General features: G+C 38.0%; 1 protein-coding gene and 2 long non-coding RNA genes across 3 annotated transcripts; all 3 read left to right on the top strand.

Annotated features, from left to right (window-relative positions):
- Positions 1 to 6,177: 6,177 nt before the first annotated feature.
- Positions 6,178 to 8,529, top strand: LOC116703966 (uncharacterized). Its single transcript, XR_004335552.1, has 3 exons — positions 6,178 to 6,413; positions 8,203 to 8,426; positions 8,515 to 8,529. It is a non-coding gene; the product is annotated as an uncharacterized LOC116703966 (long non-coding RNA).
- Positions 8,530 to 8,879: 350 nt separating this feature from the next.
- On the top strand, positions 8,880 to 10,347 carry LOC116703964 (uncharacterized). The gene is made up of 2 exons (XR_004335550.1): positions 8,880 to 8,929; positions 10,172 to 10,347. It is a non-coding gene; the product is annotated as an uncharacterized LOC116703964 (long non-coding RNA).
- Positions 10,348 to 11,730: 1,383 nt separating this feature from the next.
- LOC116703938 (tubulin beta-1 chain) lies at positions 11,731 to 15,064 on the top strand. The gene is made up of 4 exons (XM_032539043.1): positions 11,731 to 12,001; positions 13,460 to 13,568; positions 13,667 to 13,777; positions 13,861 to 15,064. The coding sequence occupies exons 1-4, from the start codon at positions 11,945 to 11,947 to the stop codon at positions 14,919 to 14,921; spliced, it is 1,338 nt and encodes a 445-aa protein (XP_032394934.1). The 5' UTR covers positions 11,731 to 11,944; the 3' UTR covers positions 14,922 to 15,064.
- The last annotated feature ends 629 nt before the right edge of the window (positions 15,065 to 15,693 follow it).

The following is a 15,693-nucleotide window of genomic DNA, read 5'->3' on the forward strand; positions in this document are numbered from 1 at the left end:
TTGATGTGGTAAATAAGTTCAAGAATAAGAAATCCACTGATTGTAATTGTACTGACATGGCCTTCGTTAAAAATATTGTATATAGCATAGCAAAACCCCTGACTCATATCTTTAATAAATCATTACAAACAGGCATATTTCCAAATCAAATGAAAATTGCAAAGGTCATTCTCGTCTACAAAAATGGAGATAAGCACTTATTCACAAACTACAGACCAATTTCTCTCCTTCCAAAGTTCTCAAAAATGTAAAAGAAAAACTTTTTTATCCATAGATTCAATCGTTTCATAGTAAAAAAAAAATATGTACTGAGTGAACATCACTTTGGCTTCAGGTCAACTTGGTCCACTACAATGGCAGTGATGGAGCTAACAGAACAAATATCTACAGCCATAGATAATAAGGAATTTAGTGTAGGCGTGTTTTCATAGATCTAAAAAAAAAAAACCTTTGATCCAAATGACTATAAACCAAATTAGAAAAATGACCAAATTAGAAAAATGCGGGATTAGGGGAGTAGCACATCGATGGGTAAGGAGTCACCTGGAAAATAGATACCTATATGTCCAATTTAACAATTGCAAGTTGGATTTATTGAGGGTTATATATGTGGGGTGCAACAAGGATCAGTGCTGTGTCCAAAATTGTTTCTATTGTACATAAATTAAATTAGTAATGTGTCTAAAATGTTAAATTTTGTTTTGTTTTCTGATGACACCACTTTGTTTTGTTCTGGCAAAATCCTTGAGCAATTTTTGGGTACAGTGGAAACAGAACTTGACTCTTTAAAATGATGGTTTAAGCTTAACAAGCTGTCACTGAATATGAATAAAACTAAATACATGATATTGTACATGGGAATTTAAAGAATTTTAGGCAGATTACCTTAGATAATATTGAAATAGAAAGAGTATAAAATAACAGATTTATGGGAGTTCTCATAGATCACAACCTATGCTAGAAACAACATGTTAGTCATATTACAAGTAAAATATCAATGTCCATAGCAATTATTAAGATATTCTTAATACAAATTCTTACATTTATCATATCAACCTCTCATACTGCCATATATAATTTATGGTGTGGAACTTTGGGGAAAAACTTACAAATCAATCACAATTCCAAATACCAATCCACAAATTCTTACTTCAAAAGTAAGAGTAAAGTCTGAGTAATCAGAATCATAAATGGGGCAAATTATTGTGAATCGACAAATCATTTATTTGTAAACTTACAGGTACTTAAATTTAGTGAACTTGTAGACCCGAAAAATAGTATCTTTAATGTACAAAAAATATAATAGCATGTTGCCAGACTGTATAAATTTGAGAATGTCAATATGAACTGAGGGGAAGCTGTATTTTCATTAAACCAAATAGTAGAACAAACGTAAAACAAAGAAGTGTTTTGGTGTACAGAGTTAAACTGTGGAATGACATGATAAAGTGTAACACAATCGACTGATTACATTATTTGTATTAGTTTTGTTGTTGTTGTTTTTTTGCTTGTATGATTCCTTGTCTGTTAATTTTTTTTTCCTTTGTAGAAGTATAAGCAACAATGTTATTTTTTGTACTGTCAGTGTATTGACGGTTATAGATGGCCGAAAAAAATAACTAAACTAAACTAAACTAAACTAGCCTGTCATACATGGGGTTCCGTTTGTGCCAAAATTAAGTTGACATGCTTACTGTCTATGTCTATGCTCACAAGACTCCACATTTGTCTGTGTCAGCTTAACTTACTCCTGTCGTCTGTTGCCCTCCTTGTCATTAGACTTTCGTTTTGCTGTGTCCATGCTGACTTGGTCATGACTGTGTTGTGTCACTCTGTTGATGCTTTGTGTCATTACTGTGCGTTGTGTCACCCTGTTGTTGTTATGTGTCGTTGCAATGCGTCGTTTCACTCGGTCATAGCTACGTGTCGTTTAAATGTGTCGTTTCAATGTGATATTAGGATCGTCGTCCTGATGTGTCAACTTACTGTTATCAAGTTGAGGAGATTAATCATAAGAAATCTAATAGCATAATAGTTCAATTGTTTTCACAAAATATACTGAAATACCAGGTAAACAATGATCAACATAATGTCTACTGTAGCATAACAATAGCCCCAAAAAGTCTAAATTAGATGTTAATGTCGCTCATTTCCAGATCACAATAAATATGGTTTGATGATTGTTGCCTTAAAGAGTGTTTACTCATCTTCAACGTTTACTGTACAACTCAATGCAGTTTGGTCACAATATGAAATAAAATATAAAAGTAATACAAACCCTGATTATAAAGTGTATATAATATATATAAGCCTGCAGATTTATTATCAATACTGTTATTTATAATTAGCCTATACTGTGGCCCATTCAAATAAACCCAGATTACTTTTAGCCATCTTTCCTGATATTCTGATTGCTCTTCTTAGTGTGGCAAGGTGTTTAAAAATAATCTGCAATAATTGCTTTAGATGGGATAATAATGGCAGGTTCTGTGGCCACGGCTGCAGGACCACCATGTGTGGAACGTTCCCCTTGTTTAGCTGGGAAATCTGCTCAACTTGAGTAGGTCGGCACATCAGGACGACAATCATAAAAACACATTGAAACATCACAGAGCATCGACAGAGTGCAACGACACTCATAACCAAGTCAGCATCGACACAGCAAGACGATACAGTCAAATGACAAGGAGGGCAACAGATGACAGGAATAAGTTGAGTTGACACAGACAAATGTTGAGTCATGTGACCAGTCGACATAGACATTGACACGTAGACATAGACAGTGAGCATGTTGACTTAATTTTGGCACAAAAGGAACCCCAAAGTTACTGGATTTCTTGGTGTCTGTCTCTAGTCAGCAGTGTTGGGCAAGTTACTTCCAAAATGTATAACATTGATTGATATTGATTACTAGATACTGCACTGTCATTTGAGAGTAATTAGTTATATTTCAATATTACTGTATCTGAATTGTGATGGTTGACACTTCTTTAGGGTTACTTTTGATTTACTTTCAAAATAAAAGCAGAAGTATGACTTGGCAGGTAGCTTGTGAATTTAATCATGAGATCAACAAAGTCTCATCTTTATCCACTTTAATACATCATAATTCAGTCATACTATTTTGGGTTATTAATCAAAAGCTGCAAAGTAACTAAAGCTATTAAATAAATAGTTAAGTAAAACATACAATAGCTTACTTGACTCTGAATTGTGGTGGACTAGAAGTAGCCTAGTAAGTGGGATTAAATTAAAATACTCAATTATAAGCATCTTACCATTGAATCTAAGTAGCCTACAGTATAGTTACTTATATTATGTGTAGCGAGGCTAGACATTAACTCCTGACATGTTGTTATTTGTCAGTTGCTCGGTCACATTGCTGTCGGCACTGAGAGGACATAGATGTCCCTAGCCTACGGTCTCTTGTTCTGGCTCCGACCACGGGAACAGTGACGGGACAGCTCGCTTCAACGCAACGTAATAATTCCTGAAAATAATCTCCATGTCGCAAATGTATTTGTCTTTGCAGTCATTTGAACCAACGAATACAGGAAATGACACTTGCTGTATTGGTGAATTCTTATAAAAACAAACACCACTAAATGTCAAAAAGGTCAAAATGCGTTTTTGATTGCAATTATAACAGGTATGATGTTACTGGAATTTTATTGGTAATGCATTATATTACTGTAATTGCATTACTTTTGTAACACGTTACTTCGATCACTGTTATTCAGTCTAACCACCCATCCCCCCCATCTTATCATCTTGCGCAGCAGATGGCAGCTCCAACTCACATTGGGCTATGACATGTCTGACACAAAGCCTAAAATAAATTAGGTCTACGTGGGATAGGTGTTGGGCTAACCTTGGTTAAATTAGGCTAGGTTAGGATGAATAAGATTTGATCAGGTGGCATTAGGTTAGGACACTGTTATTTGCACAATGCTTTTTAACTGTATAATTGAATTAAAACCAACATCTAGAGTGTTGTCAAGTGGTTGCGTGGATATTTGATGAAAGGGAGAAAAAAAATTAAAAACAAAACCAAATGCTTGACCTCCGTTGGGAGAGTGATTCCTTCTATAGCTGCAACTTTGATCCAAGTTGCAGAGGGAATTTTTTAGTTTGTCTATAATCTGAATTTATTTTAGAGACGGACATACATTTTTAAATATTTAAAAAATATATATATATTTCATTCATCAGCATAATAGTTGACGTGAGCTTTTACTTTGAAAAGTAAGAGAGGTGTAGTATTTTTTCCAGATGCAAGCTCTTATTTTGAAAAGTAGAAACTCGGAGATGGCAGAAGGATTCTTTTAGTTTGCCGATAATCTGCATTTATTTTATAGACGGACATATATTTTAAGTGTTTTTATCATAGACCGTTAATATGAATATTAAACATAATATAATAAATATAAATATAAAATATAAAATATAAAATATAAAATATAAATATAAATATAAATATAAATATTATATATATATATATATATATTTTAACGGTCTATGGTTTTTATTCATCAGTAGGCTATGATAGTCTGCATTTATCTTATAGACATGTTTAGTTAAAAAAACAAACATATAACGGCAATCATGCAAATGAATAAGATACTTTTAATATTTGCTGTTTTTTTTTAACAAAACGTTAAAAAAACACCTAATATTAAAAGTATTTTATTCATGATAGTTGACACAGGCTTATTTTATCCCAGACGATAGTCTGCATTTATCTTGTCAACACAAGCATAACATAATCAGAAATGAGCAAACTATATGTGTGGCAAAATTGTTTTTAACGTTTTTTCAATTGATTACAACAAATGTGGTCACGAATTTACCCGTGACTCCATCTGGAAAATTATTTGCGATTTCGTATTTTTGACCCTCTGGATTTACCGTTGGACACAACTCCGGGACGGATGACATGGGACGCTCCAGGCTGCATCCATATACTCTTGACACAGACAGGCCCTGTTTTCAAACCACACCAACCCATAGAAATAAAATGGATGGAAAGGTCATTTCCATTCAAATCAACGTAGCAGAAAGGTCAGAGCGGCTGCCATTTTAATGTGTACCATTGCCATTAACTTCATGCCATTTGATTTCTATACACAAACCTTACACAGATGTTGACATAAAAAGCAAAAATGTGCCGACAACAGTAACATCTTAAAGCATCTGCAAACCACTAGGTGGTGTTGCTACGACATGATAGCCTACGCTTCAAAAAAGGCACATCCAATACAAATGCAAAGGCCCGACGTTAAAGCACTGACAGACCATAATACAACAGCGCCACCAAAACACGGAGAGAGCAACGCACAGATCTAATTACAACAGTTTCACCGAAATATGCAGCTGCTAGCTGAAGCAACACACTCTTTTTATTTGGAAAATAAATTTAGCATAGCATTTAGCACTTAATTTAGCATATTTTTCACCCAAAGACAACAGTGCTTTATATGTTTTCTCTCTCTTATTTTCTCGGATGCCTCCTGAGGTCGTTTAGTGCCGCGATTAATTTTATTTTATCTTGGTGGTGGTCGGTGATAGCTAGCTGATGATTTCGGCGCTTATAAAACCTTTTTAAAACTATCATTCTGTTGCAGTTTCTTCCTCTTGCCGTTCACTAGGCTAGTACATGGTACTGTAAATATTTCCATGGCAACAGCGATTTGGACCAATCAAAGGCGTCGTTTGTTACGCTTAGAATATTAGGTAGTGTATTTTTTTAAACTCGCAAATAAAAATAACTTTTGAAAAATAACAAGACAAATTATTTTTATTATTTAATTAATATTATATATTTTACAGTGAGAACATAATATTATAGCTAACTAGTTACAGTGAGAATGATAATATTCGACAACATTTCTACTGTTGGTAAGAATATAGATATAATAAAAACCGCTACGATGAAAGCAGTGTTTTCTACGACTATTTCAAAAGACATCTGATATACGGAATATAATTGCTAAAACAAGTTATTTATTTGACAGAAAAGGTGAGGAAAGTAAATGTGCTCCTTCCCCAACACAATACGGCTCTACTGAACAGAGAAAGTTGAGTAAAAAAGTAGTTTTAGCTCTGCTGTAAAGTGCTGTAACGCTACCTCTCCAAAAGATTTTTTGGAAATGTACTGGAACTCTGTGCCACTGCAGAATAAATCAGTTTTCTGTTGTTGTTTTTTTATTTTAAATAAAAGCAGAGGTTGAGTCTACTGGCTACGTCTACGTTCAGTTACGCGTTCTGATTCGACCTCCGTTTGACTGTAGACAACCAATTAGAAACGTAGGATTTGCCGAGCGCAGACAACCAATCAGACGCCGACCTTCAAAGCTGAACCTGCCGCTGAGGTCAACGGAGGTGTCCTGTGATTGTAGTCTACAGTATTTCTGGTAAGTATGAACGAAATAATTCTTTATAACACTCACTGCCTATTTTTTTTTAAAAAGCCTGAAAAAATGTACTCTTCATTACACTCAACGTTTAAGTAATGCCTAGTTAATTGTTTTATTGTTTTGGAAAGCTAATGGTATCTAGCTAAAGCTAGCTAAAGCTAAGTTACTTAACGCTAAAAGTCTAGTTGACAGGTAGCTAACATTAACGTTCAAGTTACCGCTGAGTCATTTTAAATAATACGTGCAATTTTATTTGTTGTGTATCTACTACGGATTATTTTTAATAGCGTACGCCGGTTACGTTAACATTACTGCTACCTGTTGTTAAATGTCAGTGTCTCGGCCAAATCTCCGTCCTCGGCCTAGCTACCATAACGTTACTCGGAGTCCTTTTAAATTAGGTTAATATTTGTTAGCTAGCTTAGCTAAACACTAACGTTAAGACAATATTTATATCGAGTCACGTTACAGTGGACCGTGTCAACCCTCCTCAGATGCCTTCTGCCTTCAGATTTCAGTCATCATTCCTTACCGTTACAGTAACGTTACTAACTTGTCATGACAAAGCATCGTCTTCATAGTTTGTATTTATGCCATAACCACCGGTGGGAAAAATCATGTAGCAGAATAAAGTTGTTGTTGCTGTCATAACACAATTTACTAAACTTGGATAGTGGCCCAGGACGACGTATTATCTCCAAATACTGTAAATGTTGCATTCAGATGACTGAAAAGACACCAGAGTGAAAGAATCCCGCATTGCAGTACTGTCATTACAGACAAAGCTTCAGTGAGCCTAGAATAAAGTGAATGTAGAATAAAGTTATTATTGCTATAATTATTTTAGTTGTTGTTGCTATCATAAAAGCATTAACGTTTTACATATTACTAACCTAATTCATGTTTCTGTTCATGCCATAACAGCATGTGCCATCTCAGGAATTAATTTAATCAAATAGAAATGGTCAGATAGACAAGTTTTACTGGCAACTTTTGGGGCAAAGGATATTTAACTCATTTTGAGTGTAAATATGGCATACAAACGTTGCTAGAGGCCAGAGGGAAATGGGCTGAAAAGGGGATAAAATGTCAACTTCAGAAGTTATCTGAACTAGGCCTGTATGATTCGGGGAAAAATATCAATCACAATTTCTTTAGCTTAGAATTGATATCCCGATACTCTGCCACAATTTTCTTATACATATATAGACCAAGATCAGTTTGCAGCAGCAAATTCCAAGTCCCAGGAGCAGCATACATAGAAGCCTTTCTTTTGCATTTCAAGATGGACGTTGAGGACGTAAAGATAGAGTAGGTCTTGTGAATATGTCACAGAGTGGAGACAGGAGCCTCCAGCATTTTTCAGATGGATAAATATACATAGATATGAAGGAAGAAAGAATTTCCTTATAAATGAGACAAGGCCAGTGATTAAGTTTCCTGATTGACAAAGCCGGCCAGCCAGCACCAGCACACAGGGTGCAATGGTGAGTTAGAGCCTGAGATTTGAAATAAACCTTAGGGCTATCTAAGGAGTGAAGCCAATAATAAGATGTATAGATATGTTCAAACATCGCCATAGTCAATCCCAGACAAAAAGCAGCAGCAACAGGCATAGAAAGAAAAGCATGACTATTCCTGCAATCAAAACGAAGCCTCACATTACAAGGGATGTTGGAAGTTTACCTTTTTTTGCACTAATAACAAAGCAAAAAAGCTAGTAACAATTTCAAATACCATTTATGAAATCAAAGTGAAAACAGATATAAATTGGTTATAAATACAGAGACCCTGACAAGACATTGACAAGCACCAGTCAGAGGTCGCAAACCCACATCGGAAGGGAGAGGTGAGGAGCCGGTGGGTGACATACCTCCTTGCTGAATACGCTGGGAGTGTCCCACAAATCTCCTGTCACCTCGAAGCCAACATCAAGCCCCTCCAAGACGGATCGTTCCTTATAGCCAGGTGATGAGACTGAACTGTTAGCTGTAAGCCAGGCTGTGGAAGGTAAGTGAGAAATTTTAACAATAGAAATCAAACTGTTTAATCATAATAAAATTATAATACAAAACTACTATTTTTGATACATACTTAGACTTGCACAGGTCCCCAAAGTCCCAATGTATGGCTATGGGTGAGAGTAGAAGTCAGTCTCAGGGTCCCCGGGTAACAGAGACATGCACGTGGTCGCTCTGCAGTCGGAACAAGACCAAGACCAGCCACTCCAGTTAGGAGTCTGAAAGTTCCTCAGGGGGATGAGTGTGTGGTAGGGCACAGAATGTGCACCTGTACAAGTCTGGTTACCACACCTGGGTATACCTCACTTAATTTTTGTGAAGAGTCATTACATTTCAGGTAAATACCCTACACTATCTATGTAAACATGCAAGGAAAAAGCTTTGGCCTTCATATATATGCGTGTGTGTGCGTGTGTGTGTGTGTATGTGTGTGTGTGCGCGCGCGCAGTAACGTTAGAGACGAATGGACCGTTTGCGATCCACTTTTAAAGGGTCAGGTTGTATATTATGAGCTACAAACCTCTATCAACCTCTACACCTCTATCAAATTGACGTGCATTAAGCAGGTTAGTGAATCACCCCATACTAAATAAGTGAATTTAGGGTAGCCTTTGTTAAATAGGCCTTTAGTGAAATATACATGGGGCGTGTGATTGTAAGATGTGAGATGAGGATATCTAGTTAAATATACTAGTATAACTAATTAAAGTGACACAAAGCCTAATCACTTTCCGTACATCAGAGTGCATACTTCTAAATAGTAGAACAAAACGTTACTTATGAGCTGAGTGTTTTAGGCCCTTTCACATCAGCCATTTTGACAAATTATCGCAAGGCAAACACTGTTGACATTAATTATGGCTCTGTACCATTTAGTTGGGCCAGGCCCCTGGTATGAGCGTGAATAGGAATGGCTGTGTGACACAGAATAGAATGGGATCAAAATGAATTGGATCAATAATTTCTCCTGTGTTGGCCCTGCAGTGACATGTCAAAATGGCTGCTGTGAAAAGGGCCTACTTTATATTCTGTTGACAGTATAATGTTGCAGCGCAACTGGTTTTGGATTGATTGCAAAGGGAGATGGATGCTGGAGGACATAAGTGTCACACTAAACTGAGTAGGGAATCATACTAAGTATTATATTGCTATGTTATATAAGTAACCACAATGGTTATTATATACTAGTGAACCACTATAGAAGTGCTGAATGCTGTTTTATGGAGCATGATGCAGGTCAGGAGTGCTGAGTGTACAATGGTCCGATTCAAAACATAACAAGCTATGTTTCAAATAAGGCCAACAATATGGAATTAAACTAACTGGGTATTGCACTGCTAAATATATAAGGAATCATACTTAATTTTTTATAAAAATATATATACATATATACAGTCAAGTACATGTAATATGTGTAGGTTACTCAGTTTGAGGAATCGTACTGCAGTGCTGCCACATAACGACTTTATACAAATTCATATAACATCAGTAACTAATGTCACTTGTCATACTTTATTAGAAGTAGATAGCTGTTGATGATCACAACTTGGCAGGTTCCACAATTTGGGGAACACAACTTCGTCAGCCAAAGCATTTTCCAGTCCAAGCCTACATAGATTTAACTTACCTTTTAACTTGTGCATGCTCGTAGCTTGCGCACCATGTACGCCCACAGGGTCTTGTATGAAGTATAAACAAAGCTTTATTCTCTTTCTATTTATCCCTCTCTTTTAGCACAAGAACCACAGGGTGATTCAATGGAGCCTGAAGACCTTGCAATTAGACGGCCCCCTTACCCTGCACCTGCAATGAGACAGCACCCTCACCCTCACCCTGCACCCTGAGTCTCAACTCTAAATGAGCCTTTCCCTGTTCCTTATTTTTAATAAACCAAACATTAAGCTTTTCAAGGTGTGGTCTTTTGTGAAAAAGTGCAAATGCAGTGTTTGAATATGATAACCTCACATATATTTTGTTGTTGTAATCTTTATTGTAGTACAATTGCTCCTACTAATGGAGAATAATAAACAAAACAAAAAAGGGTATATACAAGAGAGAAGGAAAACAAAAAAGAACTATATACGAGCAATTAATGTTACAAGGGAAGTGACAAGGTAGCTCAATAGCAGCAAGTCTAAAATATGTAAACAGTGTACACCAGAATAATATATGCTGGGATGTAGGGCCGGGCAATATGTTGTTATTATATCAGTATTGATGAAACTATGTCGCCTTAGACTTTGGATATCTTAATCGCAATATGGCATAAGTGTTGTCTTTTCCTGGTTTTAAATGCTGCATTCCAGTGACATGATTTTCTGAATTTACCAGACTTACTACCTGTTCAATTATTTGCCTTTACCCACTTAATCATTATAACCACATTATTGATGATTATTTATGTAAATCTCACAGTGAAAATAATTTGTAAAAGCACTAATTGTCAACCCTACAATATTGTCACAATATTGACATTGATGGATTAGGTCAAGTATATTGTGATATTTGATTTTCTCCATATGGCCCTGTCCTACAGTGATGATACATAGTGTTGTCTGTATTAAAATAGCAAAATAGAAATAAAATATACGAACAAAGTATGACATTAACAGTATGTCTTAAGAGGTATAAAATGTATGGTGCAATGCAATAACAGTATAACATAATATATGGTAGGCCTAAAGCAGTTTAGCAAAATAACAAAAGAAGGAGGCCATATTGTTATATATACAGTACATTATGAATCAATGTATATATCAATAAGTGCAGGGGTGCATACGAATTGTAAACTGATTAATTTCATTGTACTTATTTGCAATGGATTTCCTAAAACATGCTCTACTGCTAACGCATTGACCCAGTGTGCTAACAGAATACACTACAGTCTATGGCTATCAGTTGACAATCATGGTAGTAAACTGTCATCGCCTTCAGTCCTATCTGAAAGTCATAAATATGGCATAAGTCATTATATCATTAAGATTACTTAGTCACTCGGTTACAGTTGATTGCTGAAAGCACCATGAATAACGAAATAATAACGGAAATAGTGTTGATAGTGGGAAATTATACGAATCGGAATTTTGAAACATAGCCTACCTTTTTACCCTTCTAAGTATATCAATAAACGATAGTATATTAATTATAATTATATACAACTAAGTCACATACACATTTCCTGTGCAATGTAAATATTCAAAATCAAGGAATTTATTGAATGTCGCAGTCTACGCATTCGATTCAAACGCCCCGCTAAGAACTTCCGGGATCTTTTCAACCGGGAACCTTCTGGGACATGGCTGCGGATAAGCGTTTGAACAGTTGATTGGTTAAAATGTGTGTCTGTAGATGATGCCTTCAAAAAATCGGCCAATACACATTCGAGCTGACGCGTATGGGGCGGATCTAGCTGTAGTATAAAAAGAGGTTTGAGCCAGCCATTGTGCACGCAGATAAAGAAAGGCAAAGTCATTCCACGAAAGGTCTACCATTCTTCCAGACAGAAAAATGAGGGAAATTGTGCATCTTCAAGCCGGACAGTGCGGAAACCAGATTGGCTCTAAGGTTAGTAAAGTCATTTGCCTTTTGACTTCTAAATTGAGTTTTTTATTCAAAAAACACGCCGTGCAATCTGCTCTCAGATAAATTGACGTTTTATCTTTTAATATAAACGAATTATGTTTTAGGGCCGTCTTTAGGGCCGAAATTTGTCGAAGTGTATAATATTAAAAAAAATTAAAACCATTTCGAGCCAGTGTTACTTCCTGTTTAAACCACAGAATCTCAATCTTAACAAGGCCTAACACGCACCAAACTGCGTGCTATGAGGCGCGCCAAACTGCGCTGACGCCCATAGTCCGACCTCGTTTTATATTTTGCAGCGTCAAATGAAGAAACAGCGACTAAAGCTGTTTTGTCTGTATTGTTTTGCCTGTCTGGAGAGAGCTACTGTAATTATGTGATCGAAATCAAAATTATTTTTTAACGTTTCATTAAGGCGGATTAACTACGCATTCCGCAAGCGATCCGGCGATTTGTCTCGGTGCATGGGAGTGTCATTTCAAATATCCCCATTGTATGACGTTGTGCTCTTTATATTTCACAAATTGTTTTGTCAGATTGCTCCTAGATGTCCACATATCCGAGCGTACGTGAAGGCAGCTTCCTTTTCAAAGGACGAGACAATGCACCGGTCTTTGTGCTCGAGCTTGTTGCAGGAAACATTCTGCTAGGCTAACATTAAACAAACTCCAAGGCAGTTGAGTGCGTGTTTAACGTTTTTTTTCTTTTATTTAAAACGACTGAACAGTCAGTCTGTCGCGGTACCATGTCTGACCACCGAAGGATGACGTAGGGTTGCGTTTTTCCAAAAGTTAAATCGGTCCACTTTTCTCTGCAGGCCGCTGCGGTTTTTTCGGCACACCCATGCGGTCCCCATGGCTGCAGCCTAAAAGCACTAGTCCCCCCCCCCCCCCCCCCCGTTTAAAATAAAGCCTCGCGTCTTAAACGGACCGCCTGATGAGCGCCTGATGCTGTATGAACGCAGAAAATTGTTCTCGCTGACCGCCCGTGCACCTCCCTGTCCTCCATTGAGTTATTAGAAGTGATACAGCGTTCGAGGCGGGGCACGTTCATTCCTATGAGACTTAATCAGTGGCGCACTTACTATCCGTGGTGGCGCATGGAGTCCAAACCACGTAGATTACCCCGATGTTAGCCACTGCTTCCGCGCTACCAATGAAACTAGAAAGAAGGAACTGTTTATTACTCACCATAGACGTCACTGGCGTCAAGTCTGTAGGTTTTGTCATGTATTTGATTAAACTGGGCATCTTTTTTTTTTTTTTTTTTATATGAACTTATCAGAACTGTTTATCATATAACGTGGGCGAGGCCTAAGCGCTGTGAACTTAAAGTGACTATTTTTCCATGATGGATTTTTTTATTTTTTTCTCCCACAGTTTTACAAATAAAGCATGACGACTTTCTTTGTCCCTAAAAAGGTTTGTATTTGTCTTACAGTTTTGGGAGGTGATTAGTGACGAGCATGGTATTGACCCAACTGGTTCATACCATGGTGACAGTGACCTGCAGCTTGACAGGATCAATGTCTACTACAATGAAGCCTCAGGTATGTATTTTGTTTTTAAATTTAAAGTAGCATATATATTTCATTATCTGAGATCTATCTATCCCTCACCTCTGACCTGCTTTTTTTTTTTTTTGTAGGTGGTAAATATGTACCCCGGGCTGTGCTAGTCGATCTGGAGCCAGGCACCATGGACTCTGTGAGGTCTGGACCTTTTGGCCAGATCTTCAGACCAGACAACTTTGTGTTCGGTAAATTATAATTTTGCTCACTTGTCCAAAAAATGTTAGTTGCTCATTATGCACAAAGTGTAATCTTAATTCTTGTTTTACAGGGCAAAGTGGTGCTGGCAACAACTGGGCTAAGGGTCACTACACAGAGGGTGCAGAGCTGGTGGACTCTGTCATGGATGTGGTGAGAAAGGAGGCAGAAAGCTGTGACTGCCTTCAGGGCTTTCAGCTCACACACTCCCTGGGTGGTGGTACAGGCTCTGGTATGGGCACCCTGCTCATCAGCAAGATTAGGGAGGAGTACCCTGACCGCATCATGAACACCTTCAGCGTGGTGCCTTCCCCAAAAGTATCAGACACAGTTGTTGAGCCCTACAACGCCACACTATCTGTCCACCAACTTGTAGAAAACACAGATGAGACCTTCTGCATCGACAATGAGGCCCTGTATGACATCTGTTTCCGCACCCTCAAACTCACCACCCCCACATACGGTGACCTCAACCACTTGGTCTCTGTTACCATGAGCGGTGTCACCACCTGCCTCAGGTTCCCTGGACAGCTCAATGCTGACCTGCGTAAGCTTGCTGTAAACATGGTGCCATTCCCCCGTCTGCACTTCTTCATGCCAGGCTTTGCTCCCCTCACTGCCAGAGGCAGTCAGCAGTACAGTTCACTCACTGTCCCTGAGCTCACGCAGCAGATGTTCGACGCAAAGAACATGATGGCTGCCTGCGACCCCCGTCATGGTCGCTACCTGACAGTGGCTGCCATCTTCCGTGGCCGCATGTCTATGAAGGAGGTGGATGAGCAGATGCTGAATGTGCAGAACAAGAACAGCAGCTACTTTGTTGAATGGATCCCCAACAACGTCAAGACTGCGGTTTGCGACATTCCTCCCCGCGGCCTGAAGATGTGCGCCACCTTTATCGGAAACAGCACAGCCATCCAGGAGCTGTTCAAGCGCATCTCTGAGCAGTTCACAGCTATGTTCAGGCGCAAAGCTTTCCTCCACTGGTACACTGGCGAGGGTATGGATGAGATGGAGTTCACAGAGGCAGAGAGCAACATGAATGACCTGGTGTCTGAGTACCAGCAGTACCAGGATGCCACTGCTGAAGAAGAGGGAGAGTTTGAGGAAGAGGGTGAGGAGGAGCTGGCCTAAATAAGGGGTGAGAAGAAGCTGACCTAATGTGTCACTTTAGAAAGCGAAGAGTGATGTTCAAAAGTACTTTCCAGTTTTCAGTGGTCTGTCTGCGGTTCCATTGTTGCATGTTAAATAAATTCTTCTGAATATTTTGAAGTCTACATCCTGGTTTAAATGACTTGTGTATGTTTTGAGCAGATGCTCTACACTGTACATAAAGTGTAGCTGCAATAGTATTTTGCCAGAAGTGAATTAGAGTACTATAAATGCAGGTTAGTAAATAAAAATTGCTTAAGTTATAACTTGCTAAAATTGTCTTGTGCAATGTCTCTGAAATTAGTTCAAATTAACACTATGTATCGTTGATGATTGTACTGAATGGTCTGAAAAGATCAACTGGCTAAATAAAAGTAATGCGGTTAATGACTCAAATGTCTAATAAAAGCATAAACCAAAAACATCGGATATGCCGTTCCGCTCTGTAATCCTGACTACATATACTTAGTACACAGATGAAATGGAGCACATAGCAGATTAGTTTATTACTCAGATCAAAGTTCATATACTGCTGCACAAACCAGATGTTGCTCACTAGTTTTGCTAATGTGCCTTGGATTTTGCTTAAATGTTTTAAAATACAGGGTAACAAGTTTGTTAACTGAATAAGCAATGGAGTAGGTACAGAATGAAATACCTTTTTCATGTGGTAGGCAGCTTACTCTTGGGGTTTTGGGTTGTGGTCACTAGGGGGCAGTGTTGGCTAATCCATTTTCAGAAAGCTGAGGACTCT

The sequence above is a fragment of the Etheostoma spectabile genome, chromosome 16 (genome assembly GCF_008692095.1).
Source record: "Etheostoma spectabile isolate EspeVRDwgs_2016 chromosome 16, UIUC_Espe_1.0, whole genome shotgun sequence".
Classification (NCBI taxonomy): domain Eukaryota; kingdom Metazoa; phylum Chordata; class Actinopteri; order Perciformes; family Percidae; genus Etheostoma; species Etheostoma spectabile.

What these genes read in the sequence shown, in the direction of transcription:
- LOC116703938 (XM_032539043.1), top strand. Translation starts at nt 11,945, where the DNA reads ATGAGGGAAATTGTGCATCTTCAAGCCGGACAGTGCGGAAACCAGATT. An exon ending in CTACTACAATGAAGCCTCAG is followed by an intron (nt 13,569 to 13,666) that starts GTATGTATTTTG and finishes TTTTTTTTGTAG; the next exon opens with GTGGTAAATATGTACCCCGG. An exon ending in ACCAGACAACTTTGTGTTCG is followed by an intron (nt 13,778 to 13,860) that starts GTAAATTATAAT and finishes CTTGTTTTACAG; the next exon opens with GGCAAAGTGGTGCTGGCAAC.